Source organism: Taurulus bubalis, assembly GCF_910589615.1.
Source record: "Taurulus bubalis genome assembly, chromosome: 2".
Classification (NCBI taxonomy): domain Eukaryota; kingdom Metazoa; phylum Chordata; class Actinopteri; order Perciformes; family Cottidae; genus Taurulus; species Taurulus bubalis.
Window position 1 is genome coordinate 20546733 of NC_136590.1, and position 24669 is coordinate 20571401.

At 44.4% G+C, this 24669-nt stretch overlaps 1 protein-coding gene across 1 annotated transcript in view; it reads right to left on the reverse strand.

Moving 5' to 3' along the window:
- reep3b (receptor accessory protein 3b) overlaps positions 1–24669 on the reverse strand; it is a 36843-nt gene that overhangs the window by 4207 nt on the left and 7967 nt on the right. Inside the window, exons 2-6 of the mRNA XM_079214533.1 lie at positions 19918–19990; positions 8252–8328; positions 7652–7772; positions 7422–7535; positions 3207–3372 (exon numbers count right to left, since the gene is read on the reverse strand). Coding sequence (XP_079070659.1) covers positions 3207–3372; positions 7422–7535; positions 7652–7772; positions 8252–8328; positions 19918–19990 — 551 coding nt within the window. The remainder of the gene's footprint in view (positions 1–3206; positions 3373–7421; positions 7536–7651; positions 7773–8251; positions 8329–19917; positions 19991–24669) is intronic.

Sequence of the window (24669 nt, forward strand, 5' to 3'; positions counted from 1 at the left end):
TTATCTTAGTAACGAGTGCTCTAGACCTTTTGTAAAATGTTCTCTTCCCTAAAAGAAGAAAACATTAGTGAATCCAGGGGACGAACAAAACAAGAACTTATCAAGAGGACACACACACACACACAAAAAAAAGAGGAAGTGTGTTCTGATATTGCTTCCTGTGAGAGGGTCAGTATTGATACGTAAAGTATGACCGCCCCGTCGGCCGACGCCCCTTTTGCCCAGGCATCAGTGTTTCCTAAACCCGAGTTGGTGTGTGAACAGCGACATGTTTTCCATTTGTTCTGGTTCTAGCTCCCGCTGCTGCTGCTGCTGTTGTCACATCTGGTGTCAATTAGAGACAACCTCCCACTCTCCAGAGCTGGAAGCAACATTTCCCTTCCCCAAAGAAAGCAGGGCTGGATGAGACGTAGGCCAGTTTCACATGAGATCTCACATTCCAACAAAGGACCAAGAATACCATCTGAATACGGTCTGTGGTGGTCAAATGGGAAGCACAAGAAGGCAAAAGCAGAGTCCTGTTGTTGTTTAAGGTCTAGCCATAAAATAATTGGGTTCAACTCTGCAGGTGTAACTACCACTCGTCTCCAAACCATGAAGTCTAATAAAGTCTAATAACGCCCCCCCCCCCCGGCCGGCTAGACACCCCCATACTGAGGAAACACGGTAATGACATCTTCCACAGTAACGTTTCAGGAATCTGAAATCTCTGTCTGGACTGTGGAGAACACATGCAAGTCATTCCATTCATTCCAGCAAATCACAAGTCTATTCTTTGGACAACTCTCCAATTTCCTGTCATGTCCAGAGCTTAGGGCTGTATTAACCAGCGGTCAGCCAACAGCAGAGACCTGTCCCACCACAGTAAGGGATTTGTTTTCCGTTTCTCCAGGAAAGAAAAAGGCCCAACCTTGTGTTTCCTTGTCCTGCTTTGTTTATATTGTCTCAGCTCTACTTTCATACAAGAGCTACACGGCATCTTCTCACGGCACGCTCCAACAACACCAGTCAAACTGTTCCTGTAAACTCTAGTCGGAGTACGCCTGATGTATCACTGGACAGAGTAGGGGGCGGCAGCCGCTCTACACTGCGGTCGATTGTTCTAGACCCGAGTCTGCTTTCATTTCAAAGAACACAACACAACACAGCTGAGCTGAGCTGCGGAAGATCGAAATAGTTTGAAATCTCCTACTAAATATTTTTGCACTGACGTACGTCAGTTGACACAACTTATCAAGTAGCAGTAGTCTTTCTATTTTGCAATTTTTAAAACACAAAATCTCTTTCCTTTGTTACGCAGGTGATACTCAGTTATACATGTCAGTGCAATGACTCCTCCCTCTCTACTTTACTGAATGTCTGGATGATATAACAAATCCAATCCACCTCAATAAACCCAAGATCTGAATTGACTTGAAAAATGGCTTTGTATTTTTTTAATGTCGGTCAAACAAAATAGATCACTTTGATCAATCAGTGATCCATTGTTAAGAATAATATAACGCTGGTGACCTTGAAGGTTTAAGATGGCGGCCACGTCTGGAAAGCTTCGTTTCATGTTCTCTGTCGTCGCTCTACTCTCTAAATAAGTCAAAATATACACCAAAAATACTCTTGAAAAAGGGATTGATTGATGATGATTATTATTATTATTATTCTAATATGTTAACCCTCGTGTTGTCTTGGGGTCAAAATGACCCATCACACACACATGGCCAATGCACTACATCAGTGCAATGACAGTAGATTCATCTCAGGCAATATTCAACAAAAAGAAAACCCATGAAAGCAGCTGTAGTTTTAAACAAACAAGAAGAAACTGCATTTGTTGGGGACTATTTTCAGCGGCGGATTAATCCACACTTGGTGCTCTGGTGAGTATTTAAGGCAGCAGGACGGTGAGTGTGGGACTGAGTGAAAATACACTACAGTGTGTGTGTGTGTGTGTGTGTGTGTGTGTGTGTGTGTGTGTGTGTGTGTGTGTGTGTGTGTGTGTGTGTGTGTGTGTGTGTGTGTGTTCATGGAAATGAAGGAACATGTCATCCAGTGTTTTTGGACAACAGTGGAGCTCTATGACACAGAGGAAGAAGATATTTTAGGCCTTGATGTGCACACACACACAACACATGCGAGTACATACATTCATTGATGATTTTACTCTGCTGGTTGACAGTAATATTACCAGAGTAATCCTCTGAGTCACATGTTTGAATGAAACAATAATCTGGAGAAAGCCATCGAGAGAGCTGCGGACCTCCAACATGACCACCAGAGGGAGTGCGATGTCACCAGAAAAAGCCTCCACAGCTGTGAGGAGCGTATGAAAGAAGAGCAGTTGGAGGGTAAAAACATCTCTTCCTCCCTTCATCTCTCTGCCGGGGGGCTGAGCTGAATACATAATACAGCCGTTCCCTCTCTCAGTAAGCTAATGCTGTCCACCAGCCCTCGCTCCCGCTGTCCATCCACCTCTTCTTCCAATTCACATCTTCACTCTCCTCCTATACATTCATCTCAGTCGTCTCCTCCACCCCATCCCCCTACTCTCTCCCTCTCCACGCCTCACTGGCTGTGTGTGTTGTAGAGAAAAATAGACAGAAGGAACAGAGAGCAGAGAGATTGAGTGTGTGTGTTTGACATTCCACCAGCATCCCGCTCAATCTCATCTCCTCTGTCTGCTGGGAAGTCATCACACACACACACACACACACACACCTTTCATTGACATGCCAGCCTGCAGATCTGATCGAAGAAAAGAGGATAGAGGTGAAGGAAACCTACAAAGACAACACAATAAAAATAAAAAAATAAAGTATTCTGCTGAAGTGGCAAACTGACACAAACCACAGGGATATTGAGAGCATAATCTCTGTGAATTTTGTGAGGAAATATTCAGGGTGCTTTGTCTAAAACTGTGCTATATTGGCACTATTTATCCAAGCCAAAAAAGGACAAAGAAAACTTTCCTGAGTCCACCTGTACAAGTTAGGCTAAAATCAAATACATGTGTTACAGTCTTGACTCCGTCCCCTCTAATCAGTGGGGTTCCTCCTGAGATACTCTGGGCTTTACCCCACAATTTACCCTATGTCATCGGAACAGAGAACGGACATTCTTAATACCGTTAAACGATTATAACTGTGTGTGTGTGTGTGTGTGTGTGTGTGTGTGTGTGTGTGTGTGTGTGTGTGTGTGTGTGTATGAACTACCATCTCCGTCGGCAGCGTCGGTGCTCTGAGACCTCCTGATGGCGGGGTTGGCTGAGTGGGAGCTGTACTGGTAGAGTTGGTTTCCTTCTCCGTTGTCCTGCCGGCTAATCTGTGTGAGGTCGTGCATACTCAGGCTACGAAGCTTCTCTGTGATGGCGCCCTGACCCTGTGAGACACACACACACACACACACACACACACACACACGTCAATACTACATCAGCAGCAAACAGCTCTTCAGAACTCTCTGAACCAAAGGACAAGATCTAACACACCGATGAAGTGAGTGTCAGACTGAACACTAATGACCAGCTACTCCCCTCAACTTCTACAGACGGTGAAACGTCTGAATATCTGGAGGTTTGATTCTTGTTGCAGTCAGAAACAAACTCAATGTGTGTGGTAGAAAAGTCTGTGATGTGACATTTCAAGAGACTCGTAAAGTACACTGAGCGTTTCATCGTTTTGCTTTGAACTTTCAGGCTTTGGTTCACGGAGTATTCAAATAAATCTTAGGGTTTACCGACTTGAGAATTATTATTAGTTTTCTTGTAAACATTACTGCTATTGACTTGTTGTCTTAGTTCTAAATACATTTTATTTTGTTCTTAGACAAAACAAATTAAACATTTTAAATTAAAATGTATTTCCTTCACAGTGGCCACTACTGAAAAAAAATGACAGTGTGCTGCCAATGTCTGAATATTACATGACAAATGCTGGGGTCAGAAGTCACAGAAGAACATTTAACCTTCATTGCATAACCACATCGTGATTATTGTGCATTTTCCACTGATTCTACATTAGGACTAGTTTGACATTTTAGGTGGTTCACTTTGGCCAAAGCTAAACCAACATTCAGTATCTGAGCATTCACTCCACAAAGGACTGACCAGTGGTCACAGGGTTGGTGAGATAAATCAATAACGTTCACTCCAAATTCAGCACTGAAGCAGATCAAATGCTATGATCATGAGGGATATAATTCTACAATGATGAAGACATCGTCATGGAAACAGTTCACAAAATGAGAAACAGCAACATTGGAGGAACAAAAAAACAGAAACAGGAAGAACACGTTGAGTGTTATCATGAAATGAAAGGTTTAAGCACGGGTAAAAGAAAAAAAGATGAAAAATCCTGCAATTAAGGGATATGAATTAAGAACAATTAGATTCTAAACAAAGAGTTTAACGTATTTGTAAATGCTAAATTGTTGATTCTTTAACACTAAGAACAAGATGGAAATAAACACCAAGATGTATTTTCAGCAACCAGGTCTGGTAAAAGAACAGAAAAATCGAAGGATAGAGGAAACATGGTGTCATGGGATAATAGTGCTGGTGTGAAATAGAAAAGTCTGTCCATGCTGCTTACACTGACGCGTTTTATCTCCCAGAGAAGCCTGACGAAGCACACACACCCTGAAAAAAGAAGGACGTCAGTACAGAGAGAGAAAGAGAAACAAAGTCACAAGAGGTTAGCTGATGGGCAGTCTGGGGCAGAACCACAACATCATCCTGACCAAATGATAATAAAAGGAACAGAAACCACACGAGGAGCAGAAGCCAGAAGAAGTGATACATTTTTCACAATATTTACAGTTAACACCACCAGCAGAAACGCTTTAACCCCCAAGAGAGTTCCCCTAGTCCTGCCCTACTGGGCTGTGATTGGCTAGTCCTACTGGCTAGCTAGTTAACTAGCCAGCTTGCTATTCATCCAAAGACTCTTTGCACGTTGCTAATCGGCAAATAATCAGCCAATCACAGCAAAGTAGTTTGAGAAAAAGATTCCGTAGCAAGAACATGCCTTTTAATAACATTGATCATCAACCAGAAGTCACTGGTCACAGGCTAGCAACATTTATAAAAAAAATGAAAAAACAAATATGAATAAAAGTATGTATTTTTATTTGTGTGTAAATAAAACTGAGAAATTCTGTGTTTCAGAGTTAGCAGTTTTAATACAGTTCTGAATGAGTTGTAAATATCCAATTATGCTAAGCTAATGATTTACTCAGTCAAATGTTATTATTATTTTGGTATATCGTGGTTAAATGCTCTTATTGTGTTTGCTTGGGATACAAGCGTCTGCTAAGTAAATTTAATATGCTGTAATTGAAGGAAGCAGTAAGGACAGAACAGGTCTGCTTCTTCCCACCTGTGGAGGTTTCACAGATGCACTTCAGATGAGCCTCAGACTGCATGTACATCAATAGGCATGTATGCTGTGTGCACAATGGAGGGTGGCGCATATAGCAGCTGGAAATGTGTGTGAGCGTTTCTTACTCAATAAAACGGCACGCTAAAAAGGCTGAGATGCATTTGTAAACCAGCAAGGGCGGCTGCAGTCTTTGCTGAAATCTTTCAAAGTGCTCTCTAAGCGGCTCGCCTCAGTCTGTCGGCCGTGTTCAGACAGATGGATTTTATGTGTGACGCAGCTGGTTGTATTGTACACGCCAAGGTTAATCAAATTCCAGCTTAAAAACACAAAAAAAGCTTTTACGGGATTTGAAATAGCACTGTGACCTAAAAATGTGATGATAAAACACAGAGGGAGAGGAAATATGAGAAGCAACACAGACGAGAGGAGGAAACAGAAATAAAAGGAGGCAGATAAATAAAGAGAGAGACACAGAGCATGAGAGAGAGAGAGAGAGAGAGCGAGAGAGAGACACACACACACACAAAGCATGCTAGAGAAAGAGAGAGTAGAATGTCGGAGAGAAGCAGTGATTAATGGCATGTTTAAGGTTAGCAGGGACAGGAGGGCTTTTACTAGTCTCACACTGGTACCACTATAAGGACACATACACTGCAGTGCTTTTAGTTCACAGAGCCACTCCCTTGGCATTGATCCATCTGATCCAGAGCTTCTTTGTTCATATATATAGTTCTCAAGCTTTGTGGAGATACAATGTGGTTTCCATAGTTTCAGCTCACAAAACAGCACATTCTGCCCAATACCCCCCCAGAAAAAATATATACACACACATTAATTTCTTCGGAGTTTCATTTCATTTCAAACTAATTTAATTTAAGAGTAACAGTGGGCCAAGTTCTCAAAAGGAGTACTTTGGAGGAGCTATACTTTATTCATTCCGTAGGGAGAAATTCTATTTTTTGGGGCATTGGGCAGAATGTGCTGTTTTGTGAGCTAAAAACTATGGAAACCACATTGTATCTCCACCCACAGCTTGATAACTATCGTTGTAAAGGTAGCATCGTGGTTCTATCGCAAGCCAATCAGAGCAGGTGGGGCTTTTTCAGGAAGACAGAAAGACAGAAATTCTGAGAAAAATAAAGTGTGTTCTAGGAGAACCCAAAAACGTGTGAACCTGAAAACGAGCAGGATAGGTGCCCTTTAAACTGGCATTGTGCCCATCAGGTTTTGACACGCACCATGTCCTATTTATGATCAAAACCAGAACAAGCCTCAAACCCAGGACACTAGTGTGCATGTAAGTGTATCAAATATATCATGCTCCTTCCTTCACAATCTTATCTCTCTTATTTACTGAACCATATTCTCGATCAAGCTCAATCCGCTGTGAACTTTTAATAGTAGATGCCCACTGGCTGGGATTACCTCAGTGCAGTGAGGCCTAAAATAGGAGATCAATAGGGATTATCTGACACACATTCAGGTATTCACACGACGCTGACCCCCTCCGCCCCACACACACACACACACACAGCAGTGAGTGGTAGCTGCAGGAGAGACACGCTCACAGCAGACACATTAGCATGAGCGAAGTTAAGATCTTCTTCACGATTGGCTGCAGCAACTCTCCTGCATTCATTGACACACCAATCACACGACATCTGCGCGTGTGTGTTCTCCGAGAGTGGTTCCGCCAGCCGGGAGAGTACACTCTGTTCCAATTTAGTGAAGCAGTCTGCTGCATTGCTTTACTGCATGAGGAGAACACCCTTTCACACACAGTCAGATAGGAAATAAAATGAGGAAAAATCCTATTCAGTAAAGACCGAGAGGCGAGGGAGTGGTGACGGGAAGCCGTGGTATTTATGAGAAATGTTGTCCTAATTTGATGAAATGCCACAAGAGTCAGGTATACTGAAGGCTATAAACTGTCTCGCCATAGTATTGGGAATTTTTTGGGGCAAATACAGAGCGGCATCTTCAGTAAAACACAGTAGCAGCTTAAACGAGTATCAAACAGAAGGCAGAGTGGAAGCCAGTGGCACTTGCCTTGACGGCTGCAGTGACGGCGGCGGTGGCTGCGATGCTCAGTCCCTGCTTGCCAAAGTTCACCATGGTCTCGTAGCTCCTCTCTTTGGCCTGCACGATATACTCATCTATTTCCTGCAGTGGAGACGATCAATAACTTTTCTAGCAGACAATTTCATCAAGTGCAACAAGTAGTGCAGCTGTAATATTCCCAACAGGAAATACGCATATGGTTGGATGGATGATCTTACCCTCTCTCTGGAGGACAGCAGAGGGTGCAGACACTTCCTGTAAATGAGACTTGCTCCTCTTGTGTAGGGGGACAGCAGCCAGATCACGAAGGCTATCTTCAGCTCGTAGTACAGAGGAAACCTGGAGACAGAGACAGAGACAGACACACACACACACACACACACACACACACACACACACACACACACACACACAATGTTGGAGCAGTCTAACATTAACAAGGGCTTCATTTGGGCACAGCTCATGAGGTGCAGATTATACAAATAAAGCATCACAATGAGCATAACAAAATAGTAGTGCGATGCTTCAACCCCCACATTGCCTGCACCAGAAATGCTTGTTTCTTTAAATGGCGGTTTCCCACAACACTGTCTTTCATTTATCTGTCCTACATATTCTCACATCTTTCATTCTCATTATTACAAGGCCTTTCTAATACACTGGAATTGCATACATCAACATTATTATCAAATAACACCATGTACAGACCAGAAGAAAGTTTAAGACCATGATTAAGTAAGATGGCTGCGTGAATTTTGTATATACGACCGCATGTATGTATATATGTATGTATGTATGTATGTATCTGTTTAACTCACCATGTCAGTGTGAGGTCGGTGATGGTCTCCACCACAGTGTAGAGGGCAAACACAATCCAGTACATCATCCATCGTACCTACACAGACACACAAACGGAGAGCATACTGAACAATGGAGCGCCACACTTCAGAAAAGCCCCGTCTGCTTGATCTGAACAAAAAGCGTCCCAGACCTCTTAAAGGAACTTTCATTTTGTGTTGGTTTTGGCGGACCCTGTGGACGAAGGTGGTAGTGTTTCCGAGCACCAGATTCCCTTTTGTAAACCTCTGTTTCATAACCAAGTTCCTCACAGTAACGTCAGTTTACCTTCACACAGCTACTAGCAGCCCAGCTTTGTGCTGCTGCTCGGGCTGAGTATCGTTTATAAATATACTACACCACGAGCAATATCAGTGGCCTTAAAGTGCTACCGACATGAAGGGAACAGTTCGAAGACAAAAACACTGACAACTCACAGCCGTGGTAGCGACCTGTCAATCACCATGTACCTCCGCCATAAAGCATACTCTTTATGGTCTATTTCACTCTAAATAGACCATAATTTATGTAGTCCTTTTCTCATAAACTTCTATACAATCAGACTTATTTTTTGCAACCAGAGGAGTTGCCCCCTGCTGGCCAGTAGAGAGGATGCAGGTTAATTGTGTGTGGGAGTGTCCTCCAGTTCCAGATGTTTTGGTAGGGAAAGAACGTATCGTTACTATTAAGATAAAATATGTGTATTTCATAAGTTTATAGATATATCTTTTTTTGTTGTTTGAATATTTCCCCTATGTAAATAATGATTTAGTTTCTTGATTGTGTTTATATAGTTTTTTTTCCTTTGTCTTTAATTGCTTGTGTTTAATATTATGTTTGTTACGTTTCTCTTGACTGAGACTGTTCTGTCCTGTTGAATGGATTGAGAGATTTCACAAATGTGTTTATTCAAATTGAACAAAAAGCCAACAGACAATTCTTGGTAAGAGATGCGGGATTTGAGGTTCGTATTCTTCTCTTTTTCTTTCATCCCTGCACTTCTTTTCCTTTCAGGCCCGTCGCCTTGATCTCTTTGCTTTTATGCTGAATTCTGCCGTTCTCGCTGCTCTCCCTTTCCCTCCTTCCCTCGTCGAGGGCTTTCCAGGCTCCTCTGCGCTGGATTTCCATATCAAAGCCGGCGGTAGACAGTGGCGGGCGGGCAGACGGTCACATGGCAGGCTAGTGGTATTAGCCAGAACCGACCGCTGCTGCATGACTGAGCACACACTGACACTAGCTAATGAAATGTCAGCTTGCGCGCGCGTGCATGTGTAGTAAAGTCTGTGTTTGAGAGCGAGAGAACAAGAGAGAGACACACAAAACACAGACACACAGACACACACACACACAAACTCTCAGAATCACTCTCACACACACTCACATCTGACTCACATTTCTGCTGGATTGGTTAATTGGTGACCTCATGGTGAACTCCCCACACACACCCAGAGAGAGGAATGATAAATGTAAAGGTGGAAAGGGTGAAACTGAGCAAGTGAGACAGAGAAGACATCTAATTTATACATTTCAGCCCATTTGTGTGCCTCCACTGCTTCTGTATCTCTTCAACCTCTCTCCTTTCATCTTCAACTTCATACCCCCTTTCTTTTCTCTCTGAGAGCAGGTTTCTTTCTTTCTCTCTTTCTTTTCTTCCCTCCCTCCATCCTTCATCTCATCAGCGGGGGAAGACATTAAGAGGTGACCTCAGTGAAATATACAGCAGCCATTTTGCCTTCCTGAGGCAATAGCAGACATTTACTGGTCCAGTCTTTGAATAACTGCCCTCCATTAAAAGAGAAAGGGGAAGAAAAAAGAAAAAACACCTGACATCAGCTCTTTACAGCCAAAGGGCCCTCTGTAATGTTAAACTTAGTAGACAGAGGAGGGGGGCAGCAGAGGAGACGGACCAATAGGGGCCGCCCATGCTGCACTCCATCAGTGGGCGAGTTTCATTCTGCTGAACGTTGACACAACAACCGTGTCAACGTAAGCGCAAAGAGGGCTGCGATTATTTTCACTATCTACCAATGAGCGGAACATTATCTCGTTTAAATCGGCCAATAGTTTGGTCTTTAACATGTCACCAAATACTTGGCTATGCCTCTTGTAAACAAGCTTCGGAATGGTTTTTGATTTTGCTTCACATTTATTCTCACTATTATCGCACCAAGATCTTCCTCAGTGCCAGTGTTTTGATATATATATTTGTGTTGTGTTGATTGTAAAAGTAGCAATCACAATTTCTTCAATTCAAATGGTGTGTTTTGTCGAGTGATTGATCCGACTTCTTGTTTGAATGATTTTAGGGTACAGAAAACTGCAAACAAAGCAGAACCACGTGGTGGATCATACACATGTATGAAATTACCCTTCAAGTGGTGTGTGCACATCTTTAATCTCACGGCCATTATTCCCCTCTCATTTGGGAACGTTTTCTGCGCTGATCATGAGTAAGGGCTGGATCTATTCCAAGACCAGGCATGGACAAAATACACACATACAGTTCTGTTTATACTACATCTGGGTGTCTGCATACACAAGAGAGTCCCGTCATACCCACCACTGCTGCTCTGCTGTTTTACATTAAAAGGGCATCATCCCTCCCTTTCCTGGTAGATTTTTTAATGTGAAACACATGCAGGAAGTTTTGAGCTCTGTTGGCAGCAGCTTTAAAGCGACTGCAAAGAAAAACAGAAATAACTAGTGAAAGAAATATGTAAAAAGTGAAAGTGTTCTCTGCAGAGTGGACTCATCCAACTATAAAGCCAGAAGTCTCTGTTCGTTGCATCTCATCTGATCTGCCTTACACTTGGACGGTGTATTGCTAAGGGAGAATCATTACTAAACTTTAAAATAAACAAGCACCCAGTGCTCTGAAGGGCAGAGCCTCTGTGCTTAGCTGGCTCACACGTCGTCAGCAGCAGAGCAGACAGCCGCCCATCAACTGCGGTTCACTTTGGATGCTGCATGCTAACATGTAGCATGCTAACAGGCGTCAACCTCCGGTTCTGCAGAGTGACTCTACTTCTCTCTTGATTTATTCACAGGTTTTTCTGTGATTGACAGGTTGCTGCCACATCAGAGACGTAAACAGCGTCTCTACATCACTCCTCCACATTCCAGATATGGTAACTACGTCTGTTTATAACACTAATAACGTTGCCCTACTAAGCCGGGCCCGGCCGACTGCGAGTTCCTTGGCTTGGTTCGAAATATGAAATATGATTTTACCAGCAGGCTGTTCACACCGTAGGTTCACTGAAGAATGCTCAACATATCTGATAACAAACAGGTTATTATCTGGATAAACTGGCCACTTACTGGGAATCTAAATAGCTGCTTTCTTGCATATTAAAACTTAAATCAACTCAACAGCTTTTATTAAGAGTACTCAAAACAGTCTCTCTGAAATAAAACTATGAACTATTAATACGGTGGGATAAAAGTGTGGAATTCAAATGTTTTCTTCAGGTGAAGAGTAAAAGACAGACATTTACTTCATGTCTGCTCAAGGTGGAGCTTTCAATTCTAATATGATGCTGGATAGATTGACAAATGATGATGCAACATATTTCAGTCAATCTGCATCCATCAGGTAAATGTAGTACTACAATGCTGCTTTCTTCTCAAGTAGAAGTACAAAGTACAGTGTATCCCCTACCATTATAATAATAAAAAAACGCTGCCCACCTGTAATTTGTTCTATAACGGCAGATATCTTACGCCAGACTTTCCTTATTAAACAAACTAAACGTTACTGATCTTTTCCACACGACAGCTTGTAGATACATGGTCGCGTGTCTACTCCTCTGCTCAGTGTCGCGCACGGCGGAGTTCCGCCCCGATGCGCGCTGCACACAGGTGTGAGAGAGAGAGAGAGAGAGAGAGAGAGAGAGAGAGAGAGAGAGAAAGAAAGAGAGAAAGAGAGAGAGAGAGAGAGAGAGAGAGAGAGAGAGAGAGAGAATGTCGCGTGCTTTTCACAATGGGATTTGCTGCTTTAAGCTATCACTAGTTTAAGCTATCAGCGCGATCACACCAGATGCGACTTTTAAAAGTGCAGCCACTTCAAAAACGCTTTGGCAAAAACGTGCCGGGCAAAACACCTGGCACGTTTGCGCCTCTGGAGTGGTCCTGCGTGCGCAACCGCAGTGACAACAGGCTCGTTCGTTCGAGCTGCGCCTCGCCTGGAATCTAGACGAGAGCAGGCGGCCACAACAGGAGGCGTTGACATTAAACTGCGATCAAGTCGGACAGTTTTAGGCTGCCTTCAAAGTATACACAGGAAGTCAGAGAAAACATGACTTCCTGTTAGTTCCGAACTTTTGTCTACTTGTAGTTTACAGATCACGTTTGGATTTATTCATACGTGTTTATAAATATATATTTATGTAGAAATGTGTGTGTAGCTGCATCCGTTGTTCTTTCTATGTCTGCCTGTGAACTACATTACTAGTGGTTTAGATTTGTGTTATATAAATACGATTTTGTATTATCAACCACACAAGATATGTTTTTAGATTAAACATGAGACTAATAGTCAACAATCCAGCGTTAAGTATTATAACTACACATAAAATAAGGATTTTCTCCAACACGTGGTGTTTGCTGTCAGATCTAAGAGCCAATCAGCTCTCTGATGTGGCGACAGCCAGGTGTTTCCCATCATGCACTGGGCCAGGCAGTCGGGGGAGAGCTACTGTGGCGCCTGGCTCTAAAATCGACGGCTGGCTTGCTCTCGTGGGATTATCGTTGACTATGTGTGCATGACGTCAGAGCAAGTCGGACACAAATCTAACCGGCATGCATTGCGCGCCGATCGATTCTCCGCAGAACTGGCTCATCTCGAACGAACCTATTGATGAGCTGTGCGACTCCGCACCTTGTGCTTAAAAGTTAGAAAATAACTAATTGTTTTCCACAATAAGATATTTACTAGTAACTCAATATTAGTTATTTTTTGATTAACTTTATTTTAATTTTTCTAACACAGTGATAGCACTTTTCTTTCTTTTTTGTCTGAAGGAGCGATCTGGTTTACTTGAAAGGGATTGCAATCCTCTTTATTCTATTGTTTATAAAAGCACAAATGGAGTCACTAGTACTGTGAGGTACCACTATGTAGTATGTCCGTCTGTCTGTCTGTCCGTGTCCCCCCCACCCCCTGAAGCTGTAAAGCTAGGGGAAACACTGCAGTAAGTATGTACACGGTTGAGTTGCTGTTTCTTTCAGCGCTTTAGAGGACATTTGCAAGTAATTTCAGGGTGCAGTGAGTTAGTTTTTCATATCTAAACATCATAATGCATCTACAGCTGTTTGGCAGTTTTCCTCTGCCAAACAGCTGTGTGCTCAGTCTCGCGTGAGGTAAAGTCCGGCCCTGGTGTATTGTCCTCTGTAGCTGTGACTTGGGTGTGTGAGGTGTGCAAGCATTAACACCACAGGCCACGCCCTCATCCACTGCACTAACTACACTGACTTTACCATGTGATCTATGGGAGTACTGGTAATTCCACCTCAGTGGGGTTTTTCCTGCTCTTTCACTTTTGTTATTGCATCTTTACTCATCAGAACAGTTTAAATGTGTGATCGAGATTTATTTAGGACTCTATATGAAACATATTGTTTCACAATTGAGAAGAATGATGGCCTCGACAGTAAGCGCATCATACTGAATCTAAATATGTGATTATTAACGTCACCATTGGAACCGAGCCATCACATCAAGTCAGTCCAGCAGCAGAACGTCCTTGAAAAATAAGGACGATCTAAACTGACACACAAACACACAGTGTCCACAATCAGTCCATGGCGTCTTCTGTGGTTTTCGGCGGGAACAAGACAGACCATCAGACAAGTCTGCTCATGTCACGCTGGGATCCAGACCGCTCTGCATAGAGGCCAATTTGTCTGAAGCAGAACGGAGTCGAACCGCGTTGCCTCGGGGTCAGAGGCTTTAACTGCCCTCATTCAACATGCCATGGTTCCTGTGTCAACAGTGGGTGGGAATCAGAGATGTAATGAGGGATAGTGGACCGCCATGTCAATCCTGACTGAATGGTGGGCAGTAATGTGGATGAGTTGGGAGGACAAAAGGAACGAAAGCATCTGGACGAGGGCTTCGACTACTGGTTTGACTTTCACCAGAGGCGAGTGTGTTCTACGAGACACTGGGACTGGGAGGCATGTCTGTCAGCATGTGCCCACGTGTTCTGTATGTGTACATGCACACACCGAAGTACACAGTGAAGTAAAAAACAACACGCATGAAAAACAGGGCCGGGCCTTTTGAAATGAACGTTTGAAGCCAGCTTGGCCAAGAACTGGAGTAACCTCAGGCAGTGGCACACTGTGGCTGAAGTCATATGAAGTCAGCCACAGGCCCGTTTCACCAATCCTTCACATGTGTGAGCTTAATGAAAAAAAAATATTCAGTCTTGTGAATTTGTTTCGGTTAGATGATCGTGACTGGTGAGATCCAGTCTTCATCTCTGGTGAACACAAGCTGTAAGGTTCGTGAAGGGAGGAGGATGTATTGCAGGACAATTGGATTAGACTGTATGAGTCTCCACAGTTGTCATGCAACTTGTCATTCTTGCTTTTACCGATCAAACTGCTTTGACACAACAAAAGAGGTGGACTTGAGAATCACTAACGGCAACAGAAGCAGCCGGCGAGACAAAGAGGACGAGGCTGAACACTCAATCTGTGAGCGGCTGCGTTTAAGCCGTGTGTGAATGTGTTACTAACTCAAGAGGACTGGGATTTCACTCTCACTGGCATTACTTACATCAGCCAACTTCAACGGAAAAACACACCTCCAAGCCCCTCACATCTATATGCATGTATATGTTCCCATGTAACCCTGTAGATGGAAATAATTCACATTCTGCTATGAATGACGTTGGAAAGTGCTTCCAAAGTCTGCCAACACGAACGTGTTTCATCAACATGACTGCCGTGCAAATGGTGGACTGCCAGCTGGGAATTAAAAAAAAACATTGCCGTAAAACAAGTCCATGAAAAGTATGTGGATAAAATCCAGGAGTCCCGTCTGTCCCTCTGCCACTCAGTTCAAATCCACTACAACTTCTGTACAATCCAAACCCAGAGCTCATGCGGATATTAACAAGGACACTTTTTAAATGGATTTCACTTGCAGAACTATCAGCAGTAATGCTCAGCTCACATTCCACCTCTAAACAAATATGCAGCATTCTAATCCACATCCTCGAGATTTGGCTCTCTCTTGTTCTACCCCACCCTAGGCGGCCCTAGGGACAACCCGTGACATTACAGGTGGTGGAGAATGCGGGCACTGGGGCTGAAGTGCGGATGACGGAGAGAGAAGATATTGACGAATTGTCCAACCTTTTTTCAGGACTTCAAACACCAGTACATCTTGGTCATAGTGGACTACGCCACCCGTTACCCGGAAGCCGTCTCCTTAAGAAAGGCAAATGCTAAACAAATAGCAAAAGAACTGTTCCGCTTCAGCAGCCGGGTAGGAATTCCAAAGGAGATTCTTACCGACCAAGGGAACCCTTTATGTCCAGAGTCACCAAGGAGTTGTCTGCGCTTTTGCACGTAAAACAAGTGAGAACCTCGGTGTACCACCCCCAGACAGATGGGTTAGTGGAGAGGTTTAACAAGACCCTGAAAGCCATGCTGAGGAAGGCCATCGACAAATACGGAAGAAACTGGGCACAGCTGCTACCCTATGTTCTGTTTGCGGTAAGAGAAGTTCCTCAGGCTTCCACTGGTTTCTCACCCTTTGACCTGTTGTATTCTCACAAACCCCAGGGCCTTCTAGACATAGCCAAGGAGACATGGGAGGAGCAACCCTGTCCCCATCGTACCATGATTGAACACGTGGGGGGCGATGCGAGACAGGATGGCAGCGGTGTTTCCCCATTGTGAAGGAGCACATGGAGAAGGCCCAGAGGGATCAGAGGGCAGCTTATAACCGAGCAGCCCAACCCAGAGAATTCAACCCCGGAGACAGAGTCTTATGCCGTGTTCACACCAAAACAGTTGCGAAATATTCGCGCGTCCAGATTACATGTTAAGTCAATGCACAGCCGCGTTAGGTAGCGAAGGTCGCTTTTTCACTGACGTTCAAATATTTCAACTCCAGCGAATAATTCGCATGACACGGAGTTGCGAAAGCCAATCAGCGTTGAGAAGCTCCGCCCGGCATCACCGCCGTTACTGAATGAAACTGCTGGCCCGCTGAAGGAGCGCTAGAAACGGCTTCACTCAGACACTCGTCCTGGAGGAGTCGGAGCTGTGTGTGACTACGGATAATGTTATGAACCCAGACACGGGGGCGGTTGATGTTCCGACGTGTGTGGTACTTCCTCAACAAGTATAAAGCAGAACTAGAGGTTATTTCAATGCTGAATGGCAGAAATAGTAAATGCTTTCACAAACACGGAGATAGAAGCTCCGCCCGGCATCACCGCCGTCCTGCCGTTACTGAATCAAACTGCTGCTGGTCCGCTGAAGGAGCGCTGGAAGCGGCTTCATTCAGACACTCGTCCTGGAGGAGTCGGAGCTGTGTGTGACTACGGATAATGTTATGAACCCAGACACGGGGGTGGTTGATGTTCCGACGTGTGTGGGACTTCCTCAACAAGTATAAAGCAGAACTAGTGGTTATTTACCTGGTGGACGAAGGAAATAGTAAATGTTTTCAAGACACAGAGATAAGCCCCGTCCCCTTTCCCCAGCGATGGTTGCGAAAAAACGGATTAACCACATAGAGCGAATTTTTCACCTGCGGCGCGATATAGGCGAAGTGGCGTTGCGAAAATTCGCAACTGTTTTGGTGTGAACACGGCATTAGTCCTGGTTCCCACCGTGGAATGTAAGTTCTTGGCTACTTGGCAGGGACCATATGAAGTAATTGAAAAGGTTGGGGAAGTCAATTATAAAGTACGGCAACCGGGGAAGAGGAAAGGTGCGCAAATATACCATATTAACCTCCTAAAGAAATGGCATGATCAAGAGGCGTTGTTCAATTGTCTTTCCCCCAGAGAGTTGAAAGAACCTGCCCGGGACGAAGTGCAGTTTGGCCCGGACCTCTCCCCTCACCAGCTGCAGCAGGCAAAGGAGCTGGTGGAAGGTAATCAGGATGTCTTTTCATCCCTCCCAGGCTGCACCCACCTAGTGGAACATGAAGTACGTACTCAGTCAGGGAAAACTGTTAACCAAAAGCCGTATCGGCCCGCAAGAAGCTGATTGACGAGGAGGTAAGGAAGATGTTGGCATTGAACGTGATTGAGGAGTCCAAGAGTGCCTGGTCAAGCCCTATCGTCCTGGCAGACAAGCCGGACAAAACCATCCGTTTTTGTAATTATTTCAGAAAAGTAAATGAAGTGTCTGAATGTGATGCATACCCCATGCCTCGTGTAGATGAGCTGATTGAAAACCTGGGCCAGGCCCGATTCCTAACAACCCTGGATCTCACCAAAGGGTATTAGCAGGTTCCCTTGTCTGCAGAATCAAAAGGAGAAGACTGCCTTTGCCACCCCGGGAGGTCTTTGGCAGTACCGGATGATGCCCTTTGGCCTGTTTGGAGCTCCCGCCACCTTCCAGCGCCTGATGGATCAGGTACTGAAACCCCATCGAGAGTATGCAGCGGCCTATTTGGATGATGTGGTGATTCAAAGCCAAGACTGGGAAAGCCACTTACCACGTGTGCAAAAGGTCCTGGACTCCCTCCGACAGGCAGGCTTGACCGCGAACCCCAAAAAGTGTAAGCTGGGATTCGGAGAGACCAACTACTTGGGGTATACCATCTGGGGGGGCCTGGTAAAACCCCAGGAGGCAAAACTGTGTGCCATTCAAGACTGACCAAAACCCTTGACAAAAAAGCAGGTGAGATCATTTTTGGGCCTTGCCAATTATTACGGACGCTTCATTCCTGACTTCTCTGTGATAGCGGCCCCTCTCACAGATCTGACTACCAAGAAACACTCACGTATGGTGACATGGTCCTCGGCGGCGGAAGAAGCATTTGGCGACCTGAAGAGGGCCTTGTGTTCGAAACCAGTCCTTATTGCCCCTGACTTCAAGGAGTTTGTCGTCCAGGCAGATGCCTCTGAGGTGGGTCTGGGCGCGGTGCTCACCCAGATAAAGGAAGGTGAGGAACACCCTGTTCTGTATTTGAGTCAGAAGTTGCTGCAGAGAGAGAAGAACTATGCCACAGTGGAGAAAGAGTGCCTAGCCTTAAAATGGGCCCTGGAAACCCTCAAATATTACCTGCTGGGAAGGAGGTTCACTCTGGTGACAGATCATTCACCTTTGCAATGGATGGCAAAAAACAATGAAACCAACAGCAGGGTGACTAGGTGGTTTTTAAGCCTCCAGCCTTTTAATTTCTCTGTCATTCACAGGCCGGGACGGCGCCATGGGAACGCAGATGCCCCGTCCCGCCGTGATGCCTTCTGGTCCTCATTCACCCTGCCGAGGACGTCAGGCCCGGGGAGAGGGATATGTGGCATCACAAGGGGACAGGTTTTGGAGGGACGCTACATTCCCACTGAGCCGCGCCCACCCCATAAAATGGCTGCCGTGGGCGACACTACATCTCCCAGACTGCCTCACGATGTACCCAGCTGCAGGTGCTTAAGGCCCCTAATTGAGACAGGGCTGGGATGCTTGATAAAGGACAGACGGGAGAGCACAAGGAAGAGGGGAGCTGGACTAGCAGGAGGACTGCCACCGGCTCGGAGGAGAAAGGGCTCCCAGGAAGAGGAGGACACTATCCCTTGGACAATACCGTGTTGAGTTTCGTTTTTTGGTAACCCCTTACTCCCCCGGGATGCTTTCTGTTTATTCATGGGGCAACTTTTTATCATTTCATTTTGGTCTGCTTACTCGAGAATTCAACTCGGTAAATAAATGACGTGTAAAGCACAATTCAAAATCAGAACCATTTATTGCCATGTATGTTTTCACATTTTGTCCTGGCGGGAGGTGCATAACATTTAACAATAAACAGAGTGCAAAATTGCACGAATAGAAACTGGCATGTTGGGCCACATCATGTACGTTCTAGTACTAGTTTGAGATGAGTCCTGTTGTCTTAGTAGACTGAGATTTATTTAGCCAATTAGTTTTTCTACTCTTTTTCATGCAAGCAACGTGTTTGCACATTTCCAGTGAAGTGGTGATTTTGTCTGATTCTTTGAAGAGAAATTCATCGGTGTTAGTCGACTAAGAATTTCTTTGGTCGAGGACCGCCCAATGGACACAAACAAAATGACGCTTCCGTTTCCATTCAGATGAATGCAACGCTCTCAGCACTAAAGAGGTGGACGAAGACAAATAGAAATACAAAAAGATCAACTAATAACTGTTCAGTTGCAGACCAAATGGTCAAAACAGAAAAATAAACTCTGCACTGGAGATTTAGCATTACACAACAAAAATTATACATATTTAACATTATTTCACTCAGGAATACAACTTTCTGGTTTGTAAAAAAAAAAAAATTTAGGTTAGTGAAAACTCAATATCTGATTAGCTTTTGCATGCATGGCTAAATGCAGGTTGGGCTTAGTGTCCATGTGTACGTTTGGGGTCGATTCATACAAACACCAAGCGGGTCGTCCACACAAATGCCGAGTGGCGCTCGTGTACTTACATATTCCTTGACGTTTTTGGTCTTGACAGCTTTGTACGAGTAGTATGCAGGATACAGAGTCCCAAAACACAGCCTGCGGGGAGAGAGAACGCACAACATGAAGCCTCTCATTTTAGTCACATTCACATGGCAAGTCACCCCAACTACTCTTTCAGTAAACCAGGAAACATTGTAACAACACTGACGGTCCCGCCTGGATGTGGGACAGCGTCTTCCCGCTTCAAAGGAACTTAAAGGTGGTTTGAATGAGCGAATGGACGCAGCCGTAACGCAGGCCTTTTGGATTAGTGTGTGTGGTAGAACACACCAAAGCATTGAATCGCTCCGTTTCCTGTTGAAAGCCTACAGGTGGTCTCCGGCTTCTCTGTCTGGGTCCTACGATCCCCACACGCTTGTGAAGTGGATTTTACACTCAAAACCAAAATGGCAGTAGGGAAGAGTCCAAAGTATACAGAGGCTTACACACAGCAAACTCCCAGTTTCCCCCCAGTTAAAAGCCATCATCTGTTACAGCAGAACAATCTGGGAAATGTATTTCTCTGCTGCTACGACCGGCTGCTAGCTTCTGACCCAGAGTCTAAATCCACTGGAACATGAGACAGTGACTCAATGTTTCCCCTGTAATCTCCTGCAGCGGTTCAGGGTAATGTGGGGTTTGGTTCCCTGTTCTGGTCCAGTGCAGGTTTCCACAACACCACAACACTCTTCTTTTGCGCAGAGATGAAAAAAAGTATTTGCAATGTACAAAATATACATTGTTTAAACGTTAGTGACTTTAGGATGTGGGTTTTTTACGCTGCACTGCTGAAGAACAGAATAGAACACACTACTATCTGTAGATTAAACAAAAGAGCTATGAGACAATGACTACATACTGGGACTACATACACACTCATGTTCCACTAGGATTCCAAACATGACAATATCCCCCATGGCATGTGGCTCATGTAAACATCATATTCCGTTTGGATATTCTGAATTAGGTCTGATTCTAAATGGAGCATTTTCTGATTGAGACATGGGATACGTCCATATTATTCTGCTTTTAGGAGCATTCTTTGGAAATGTATACAGCTCACTCAGAACATCCGCCTCAATAGAGGGTTTTAATGGCACTTTGTGACACGAAGCCTCTTTCCTGTTATGAGCAACTCTTTGTTCATGAACCAGCCAACAGTTTGCAAAGCTGCAGCAGAAATGCATGTCCTAAAGGAAGGAGAAGCACACCTACTTTAAACATTGTGAAGGACTTGCATATCAACAGGTTATTGGATATGCGCAAATAATCACAGTCAACCTTTTAGCTAAGGTGGTTGAGGGAATGAAAGAGGGAGTGTGTGTCCGCACACTGATGGAAAAAAACATATTTTTACTCAAAGAAGCAGAATGGTTCCTGCCATTTCCCTTTTCTGTATTTTGACTTAATAAACGACCTGTCCAACAGCCCAGAATGGCGTCAACGTGGGATTCACTGGCATTCACTGGCGAGGAGGACGCGACCCAGGGCGTTAATCAGAATACGCTTGGCCGCATGTCTTTTAGCCAAGTTAACAGCTGATTTGTAATATTGTCTTTTTCGGAATGAGGGCACAACAACAAATATTTGGTGCATGTAAACTTAGCCATTTAGAGCAAAGTAAAAACGTACTTTGGTTTTAGATTTGTGACCCACAATTAACGTTGAACCATGTTGTGGTCTTCACCTCAGTGGTGAGATAAACTCCATAACTAAGGCTACATGTCTGTGTGGCTACTGTGCATTGACACCAACAGAGCTCTCTTTCTACCCGGACGGACGGACACACGGACGGACGCACACGCACACGCACAATAACAAGGGCAGTTTGTCCACTCTCTCTGTTCTAAGCAGCAGACCATATATTCTCCCTGACAGGACTCTGTGTGCAAGAAAAAACGACTCGATCAATTTATAGCAGGACACCTCTCTCGCTCTCTCTCTACGTTATATTTGGCAGAGTTCCTGTAGGTTTCCCAGGTTTCTAGATTAATCAGGTATAAAGAGGTGTTGACAAAACAAATCACACACGGCGCTGCTATACATTTGCTTTACGTACTTTTCTTTTAGGGCAATGGATTGCCATTAATGGCTGCAAGGAAGGGGGTGTGTGTGGGGGGGATTTGACCATCGTCGCACTGCACTTTGTGGTTGAATGTAGTTCACAATCCTGGGTGTCCTGGAGGAATTCAAAGTCCCGGGCTGATGGGAGGAATTCTGGTCAAATATTTTTATTAAGTTTATTGAGCATGAAAATAGTTGATAGGCAGTCTATATAAACAATGATACAGGCACGGCATCAGTGGTCTCCATGACTGCAGACGGAGGGCTGTCTCATACTCTGTACTTGGATGGATGTACAGTTTAATTCTTTCATAATTTCAATATCCAAAGAGCTGACATGCATTCTATTGCCTTTTTTTTTAATAATATTTTGTCCCTTCTGCCCTTTAGTGGCCTATTTAGTTTGTTTCATCAGTACTCTCTCATGGTATCTTCTTCCTTGTGTTAGCACAGTGTGTAGGCAGCCACTAATGCACTGGTTAATATGGGATTGATGTATATGACTTGTTGTGTGTGAGATAATCAGCCACTCTATTTTCACATGTATTCGGTTTATAATCCAACTTGCAAATTATGTTTGTGTCATCACATACATATATTTCATTTGATTATTTTTACAGTGCGTCTCGCATCGTTGTCCACCCTTGCTGATTAAGCATGTTGAATTGTCGGCAGAGCCCGTCGCAGATAGAAAGCACTCCGATTGGCTGTTCAGCTTCAGCCAATCGGAGTGCGAGAAGAGAAACGGAAGTGAGGAAGGCAAATCAATCAAACTGGACTCAAGTCAAGAGGGCTCTGCTCACATTTCATCTTCATCTCATCCGATCACCTCGATACGCAAACACTTTCATGACGCCGCGGGCGTCTGCAATGGAGCATAAATCTACACAAACTAAAAATACCATCAAGACCTTTAGACTCTTGTTTTAGTCCGACCAGCATGTGGTTTGGATTTCATCCACCAAATGTTTTAGAAATCTGAAGAGGTGCTGAAATGCTGAGCATCTGGTAAGGATGCATTGATACCCTGGTCTCCACTTGCTTGACTGCCCCGTTGCCACGACCCTGATGTGCTTGCTTGGGAGGGATGACTGAACGAGCTGCGGTAGAGGAGCATGGAATCCTTCAAACCAAAGCTAACAGCAACCTACAAACAGACGCGCTGTAGCCATCGATACAGACACACTGACCAGAGTCCCTTCAGCAGCAGGCGAGCCGCCAATAACCACAGCCGTTTATTTTCCTGCTGTTGCTATAGAAACAGCAAGACTGCCAGAGCATGCATGCTCTCTCTCTCCATGTCCACATCGCACTGTGAACTCGCTGTGCTTTATTTGCACCAATGTGGAGAATAAGGGTGCCGGACCGTCGGCCCAAATTGAAAAGTTGAATAAACACACTACTGACAGTTGAGCCACTGCATTCAAGTGATATTCTCTCCCACACCGTGATTTGAAGGACTTTTGTTTGGCTGGTGGATAATGAAAGGCGGTTGCTGATGCAGTGGTAATAACAGGTATTTGTGTCTCAATTGCTCCTGATTGGCTTTGACTGGAGTGAGAGTGTAGCCACAGAGCTCCTGCTCACACATATGGCTGGGCCCACGGCGTGGAGGACATGAAGACAGTAATAAACAAGCTCGACAACAACAACGTTAACAAGCTCACACCAGCCCCCGTGAATTCCGCAGTCCAGGATGTTTGATTCAAAAGATTGTGTGCCATTTCATTCTACTCACAGGTGTCAATGTCCCACTTGTGGGATCGTTATTGTGCAGAAAAATGGGGAATGGGTTCTGGAGTGCTTCTCTGGAGCGGCAAGGCCATCGATGGATGGGATAAACAAGCCTCATTGCAAACATAACTATTTGCTCCCCATTAACCTTCTTTAAATCTTTAAACAATTTCCAAACTACACCGTTCATCACAGCTAGAAGCTGTAAAGAAACTTCATCACCATCAGATTTTTATCTTTTCGACGGTCCTTGAACATATCAGGTGTGAAAAAGGGCAACCGAAACTAAGCTTAAAAGTGTGATATTTGGAGTTCTGCTTCTCTGGTTGTGCCAGTTCCATTGAGGTGCAGCACTTTTATATTGTCGTGAAGATCAAGGCTACGGAGAGAAAACTGTGGCGGGGGGAGCAAAAAACACCACAGATTGCAGGAGGGTTAAGAGGGCTCATTGAGATGAATTAATCAAATCCATCAATGCACACACAAAGGACAGCTTTTATGACGTTTGTTTTTGTCTTTATGTCCACAGGTGTTGCCTCAACACACAACAAAGATCTGTAAATGAATGGAAAGGAGAGTTTCAGTGTTCAACAACAATGACGACGGGGAATTCTGAGCCTTGATCGTGTCAGAGCATGCATTGGTGTGAAATTAAACCGCGGATGGAAGCTCGTAGTATCACGATGCCGTGGGTTGCGTCCCAAATCCGTCGCTCTTTCACTCATTTACTTCCTACACAGCAGACACTCAATAGTGAGCATTGACACTTTTTGCATGAACACTGGCTGATGTTGGTGTCTATGAAATGCAGAGCATCTTACACAATGATAACCGTAGTAAGATGCATACCGGCATTAAACATCAGAGACACTTCAACGGAGTTATGGCTCGAGGTAAAAGAAGTGCAACTTTTAAATCCAATCCCATTAAATCAGGTT